General features: G+C 34.6%; 1 protein-coding gene across 1 annotated transcript in view; it reads right to left on the bottom strand.

Annotated features, from left to right (window-relative positions):
- Positions 1-748: 748 nt before the first annotated feature.
- Positions 749-6,000, bottom strand: part of LOC131856157 (uncharacterized) — a 29,038-nt gene continuing 23,786 nt past the window's right edge. The window contains exons 2-4 of the mRNA XM_059207580.1: positions 1,533-3,422; positions 1,350-1,409; positions 749-1,124 (exon numbers count right to left, since the gene is read on the bottom strand). Coding sequence (XP_059063563.1) covers positions 1,068-1,124; positions 1,350-1,409; positions 1,533-3,353 — 1,938 coding nt within the window. The 5' untranslated portion in view covers positions 3,354-3,422 and the 3' untranslated portion in view covers positions 749-1,067. The remainder of the gene's footprint in view (positions 1,125-1,349; positions 1,410-1,532; positions 3,423-6,000) is intronic.

Below are 6,000 nucleotides of genomic sequence, written 5' to 3'. Positions count from 1 at the left end.
GTGACTGGTTTTGTTACAACTTTGGTTTCTGATGATCGGTGTTAGATCTGTAATGAGTTGGAGTCCTTTCCCACGTATTTTAAAAAAAAAAATTATCATCAATAAAATGTCTTCAAAATTTAATGTATATTAAAATAAATGTTTATTGTTCTTGTCATTTATCTTTTTATGATTTTATGTGTCTAGATTATAAAAATATGACTATCAATTGGAGTGTAATTAAGCTCATATCCTACCAATGTGCGGCTAATATAGTCGATGGCTCATTTTTTTCCTTCATGGTCTTGTTGTTCCAAGAGTGCCCCTAGTATTTTCGTTGTTGCTGATATGTAGAGTAACAATGGTTTTACTTGAATTGGTGGCATAAGCACTGGTGTATTCAAGAGATAGTCTTTAAGCTGTTGAAAAGCTTGTTGGTATTGGCCATCCCACTTAAACTTGATATTCTTGTGAAGCGAATGTTGAAATGGATGACACTTATCTACGAGTTGTGCTATGAATCTGCAAATTGATTGGAGCTTTCCTTGTAATGATGTTAGTTTACTGATATTCTTAGGAGGGGGAATCTCTAAATATTCTCTAATTGTCGTTGGATTTAATCCAATGCCTCATTGTGACACTATGTATCCTAGGAGTTTCTCGGAGGCCACTCCAAAGACACATTTTATCTGATTTTTTAAAATATTTATAACACTATTTCAGAAATGACGATATGAACAATATGAAAAAAGTCCCACCGGCTCTTTTTTTCCCCTCTTCAGGGCATTCATTCCCAAATGATCTCAGTAGGTACATGCAATGCGTCTCCAGTAAACGGAAACCTGAACATGAACACAAGAATGCTGCGACGCAAAATGCAAGGCCATTTGCTAGTCAGATTTTTCTTTTGCAGTATTAGCTAGAATGGCTGAAATTAATGCATGGCTTTTCTTCTTGGCATCTGGATTAAATAATTACATCATATCCAACATGGGCTGGAGAAAACATCATAAACATCTCGCCAATGGTGGAAAATGGTGACTGCATACAAAAAAATTTGCCTCCCTCTGCCACACTATGTAACTAGCTCATCCTGTCTTGCAAGCTTTGATAGCAAGCAACATGTCCGCCCTCCTTAGGGAACTCTGAAATATCAAAGCAGAGTATATCAGGTCTTAATAACATTTTCATTTGATAAAAAGAAATGTTTTAACTAATTTTATAAAGAAGATCAAATTAGTATGATAAAATCAGAAGTATGATACAATCTCTTAAGGAAAATATGGATTGAAGAGGGTAAAAATATGTTTGGATCAATGCTGATAACTTTTAAGAGTAGTAGAATTTAAATATCTTCCTAGTATCCTCACCTCCAACAACCATCCCAGATATTTAATTTGTGCTTTTACTTCCAGTAGATCTGTTTGTAACTAAGATTATAAAGAAAATCAAATTAGTAAAGAAGATCCAATTAGAACAACTTCTTTGATAAAAGATGATGAAGAGAAAAAATTCAGCGACAGAACAAACAATTTCTAGAGATGGAAGCTCACCTTTAATATCCGATCCAGCTTTTTGTTTTGGGTCTTTTCATCCAGTAGTTCTGCCTCCAATAAAGAACAAAAATCATGTTTACCTTTGAGTTCAACAACTTGAGATGTTTCTCCTCCTTTATCAGTATTGCAAGCATATTCATTTACAATCGGGTCATTAACAATAAGGAAAGACTGTTCGATCGGACTAAACCTAGACCCATCAAAGCTATGAATTCCTCCAGCTATGACTATTTTTGGTTTCTCTGTTGTAGAAGTAGAAGTAATAATCTCTTTCTTTGGAAAGAGTCCAACAGGGAGAACATTCAAAGATGACAATTCTTCTTCACTAGTTCCAGAGCTGAGGAGACCCCACCCAGCTTCGTCATCTACAACTGCTGAATCACTCAGAAATCTTAGATTAGAAAACCATTCTACTTCACCAATGTCATTTATGCGCTGCTTCTTTTTCTTAGAAATTGTTAATGCAGAAGTATCTGTTGTCCACTGTGATGCTAAACGCGAGGGCTTCATTCTATCTGCTTTAGAACTGTAAAAGAAACATGAGTCAGTAGACTCGCTACCCTTCCAAGAGCATTTATCATATGAGGCCCCATTCTCTGAAGTGCTCTTTGTTTCCTCAGACCATGGATCAAAACATTGTGTGGGACTTGACTGCAATGATACTGTTGAGTCTGCATTCCAAATGCAATCTGGTATAGGAAGCATGTATGTGGGCGTATTCTCTGATATCACGCCAGTAGAAACAGAAGAAATAAATGGATCTTTGATTGGCCCATTAAGAATAGGCAAAGCCTCTTCAATTGGACTGAAATTGTAACCATCGAAGCTATGCAATCCTCTAACAGAAACTCTCTTAGATGTTTCTTTTGAAGAAAGAGGAGTTAAAAACATATCTTCATTTGGACTATTAAGAACAAGCAAAGCTTCTTCAATTGGACTGAACTTGGAGCCATCAAAGCTATCAAATCCTCTATCAGATTTCTCTGGTGTAGAAAGAGGAGTATTGACATACCCATCCGTTAGTGAATTCAAATCTAACAGGTCTTGTTCATTTGATCCAGAACTGTGAAAATTACCATCAAAATCATCATCTGTATTTGCTGAATCACTCACTACACTTGAATTAGAATAATAACCTATGGAATATGCATCTGCAATAGGGCTATGAAGGATTAGAGAAGCCTCTTCCATTGGACTGAACCTGGATCCATCAAAACTATAAAATCCTCCAACAATAGGTCTTTCAGATTTCTTTGGTGTAAAAACAGGTGTCACAGTCAATTTGTGTTGCTGAAGTCCGTCAGGGAGCAAATTCAAATCTAGCAACTCTTGGTCACTTATTTCAGAAGTGAGAAGACTATACTCAATATTGTCATCTATAACAGGTGGGTTAGAATAATAGTTTACTCTGTTGATTACCTTGGTTGGCTTCTTCATCAACTTGGCAGAAACTGTTGCTGCAGCATTGATTTTCAACTGTGAAGAATTTACAAATGGATATTTAGAGGCCTTATCCTTAAAGGATTTTGAATTCTTTGTTGAATAAGGGTGCCTAACTTTAAAAGGTTCAGAATTGACTTCTCCACCCAATATTGCCCTATTCTGTTTTTTTAGACTTGGCAAGCCTTCTTTACAGGATTGCAACATTTCTCTTCTTTGATATTGGGATTTTGTTCCTTTGGCCCTAGCTGTTACAGGGGGACTGTTATCTGGCAAAGCACATTTTCCATCATTTCCTTTGGTTCTTATAAACCCATCTTTCTTCTTTAGCTTCCTTACCGGTTCCACTACATTAGAATATTTACAAGTAGACATCATAAAACTGAAATCTCCACTCTAGAAAGAAGCCAAAATTTATATATTTTCCCCCACAATGGTCCGACCTCCCTGCAATTCAACGACACAGTGTATCTATCTATTAAAATCAAATTGAGTTCAAATTAAAATGACCATTTCATCAACATCTTCAACTCACATAGTTAAACCAATATAGTGTAGAAAATGGGCCAACAATACTGCAACAAACTAAAATTTTATTTCACCCAATTTAAATGTGAAGCAAATTTGTAGTTCAAAAGCGCGTTTGCTATATACCAGTCTTAAAACATAGATCGCATGATTTCTACAGTATCAAAATCACACAGGTTTATAATCGACGGACAAGTAATTAATACATTTTAACCTTTTAACAGATTTTGAGAAATAAAAAAAAGTGAACACCAGCAATCACTGGCAAATTCAAAGAACATATTAAACATTCAATTGCCGCCAAAACATAATACTATTCCTTATCAGCCCAGCCATTCTAATGCAGGTATTAAGGAAAATAGTAAACACCAGCAATGTAATACACAGAACTAAATATTGAATTACTGTCAAATTAGAATTCTGTTTGTTATAAACCCAGCCATTCTATAATAAAACTAAAGAAAAATAGTCAATCCCAGCAATTTAGTGCATAGAAAATAAACGTTCAATTGCCGTCAAAACAAATTTACGGTATTATCCTCTCACCTGCACAAAACTCAAGAGATTTGCAGTAAAATAGTTCTGTGTTGTCTGTTTCCTTCAATAACAATAAAAAAAAAAAGACTTCTTTTAAAAAATATCTTCCGTCAACTATCGCGCCTTTTAAAATTCTGAATTTTTGTTGTAATTTTAGCGTATTTGAATCTTTCCCGGCGCCAAGCATTGTTACCAAATATCACCAACTTAAAAAATGCATTTTAAATGTCTTGATTGGCAAGTCTACAGATTTTTTCCATTGGAAAAATATTAGAAACATCTTTAATTTAGCCATAAAAAGCAAATGGTATCTAAATAAAACTCTAGCAGAGTAATAAAGAGCCAACGGTCATCGAAGCCAAAAAAATAAAAATAAAAAAAATTAAAAACTCATTCAAAAAAATTGCCAATGGAAATGCTCAACCGTTGAAAGAAAAGCAGGAGTTGCCCGAAAATTCTTTTGTTGCTGAAAATACTCAGTGAAAACTGTTGGCGAAAGCTATTATCGAAATGTTTCTAAAATTTACCACTGCCCGATAATATAGAATCTAAATATGAGGAGTCTAAAGATAGTTCATGGGCGGTCTGGAATTAGAAGCAATTTTAAAATTATGGGAATTCTGAAGCGGAGCCATGGCTGCTATTTAACGTCGGCTTTAGCATTTTGCTGTTTCTATTTTTTACTATTCTCCCTTCTGTACCTACCTTGCATTAAAAAAAGATATTAGCTATCAACAAAAAAAAAAAAAATTTCAAATAGGTCTAATTCAATGGGCTTTTGGTCTACTAGTGAAGTTGAATGGTTTTAAATGAGATCATCAAGGATCAACTCTTGTTGAATGCAAGACTCCGGCATCATAAGGGATGAAGACATGATCCTTGGCTTTTAGCCGAAGAGGTTTCAGCCTATAGGCTTGTGCCTCTATATTAGGTGGCAAAAACTACTTGGTGAAGGCCCTCACTGGGTTGGTGTGCTCTCGGGCTTCGTGCTCTTGCTAGGAAAATAAAGAAGTCTAATGTGCAAACACATGACATCTATGTCACACGCACATAGATATATATAACACAAAAATGCACACATAGAAGATGGGAAGGGAAACGAAGGAGTTCAAACAAGTAGAATCTTCCTAATTAGTAATTAAGTGGGAAAATAAATATTTTGTTGGTGTTGATTTTGCCTTATAACTTCCATGTTCCTCTAGTTCTTAAGTTTATATAGATATGAAATCCCTTACTAGGTTTTGGATGATTCAAATAGATTCCCTATTTCCAAATGAACAATCATACCCAAAAAAATACAAAATTGATATAGGAACCCTGCATAAGTTATATGAGAAAATTGGAAGCCTAGACTTGCAACTATCATGGCCTTAACCCAAAACATGCAAAACTCTAGCCTTGAACTCCCAACTTGTAAAATACTATCTAAAGTCCCTCTCCCACCTTGAACTCATAGGAAAACATATTAGAACCTAATCTAAAATCGTTCTACCTTCTTCGTTTTATAAACTTTCTCAAGCACGACTCATAGAGTAGAAGTTTCAAGAAGAATCATCAATTGCCAATTCTAATTAATCTTTATCTTGATACCACTTGTAAAGGAATAAAGACATTCTTGAGAAGGTACATAAGATATTAGCTCCCAAATTTATAACTCCTTCTCACATGAAACATAATTCATCAATAGGGTTAGAGCAAGAATCTAATTTATTTGGTTCAACCCACAATAACGAGTCCCACTTTTTGGCCAAATCATAATAGTGAAATAAGTATTTCTCGCTCAATTTTCCCTTTGTGGCACCTATAGTAGCTAAACCATTAAGAATGTGGGATTTTTTGTGTATATTTTAAATATATACTTCTTAAAAGAAATAAATTGTGAATCTTTTTACATAACTTTTAATAACTTATTTTTTATAGTAATCAACATTTTAAAAGTGACGTTATGTCATCATGCATA

Source organism: Cryptomeria japonica, chromosome 6 (genome assembly GCF_030272615.1).
Source record: "Cryptomeria japonica chromosome 6, Sugi_1.0, whole genome shotgun sequence".
Classification (NCBI taxonomy): Eukaryota; Viridiplantae; Streptophyta; class Pinopsida; order Cupressales; family Cupressaceae; genus Cryptomeria; species Cryptomeria japonica.
The sequence above is the reverse complement of the archived record's forward strand: the minus strand, read 5'-3'. Positions and strand labels throughout refer to the sequence as shown.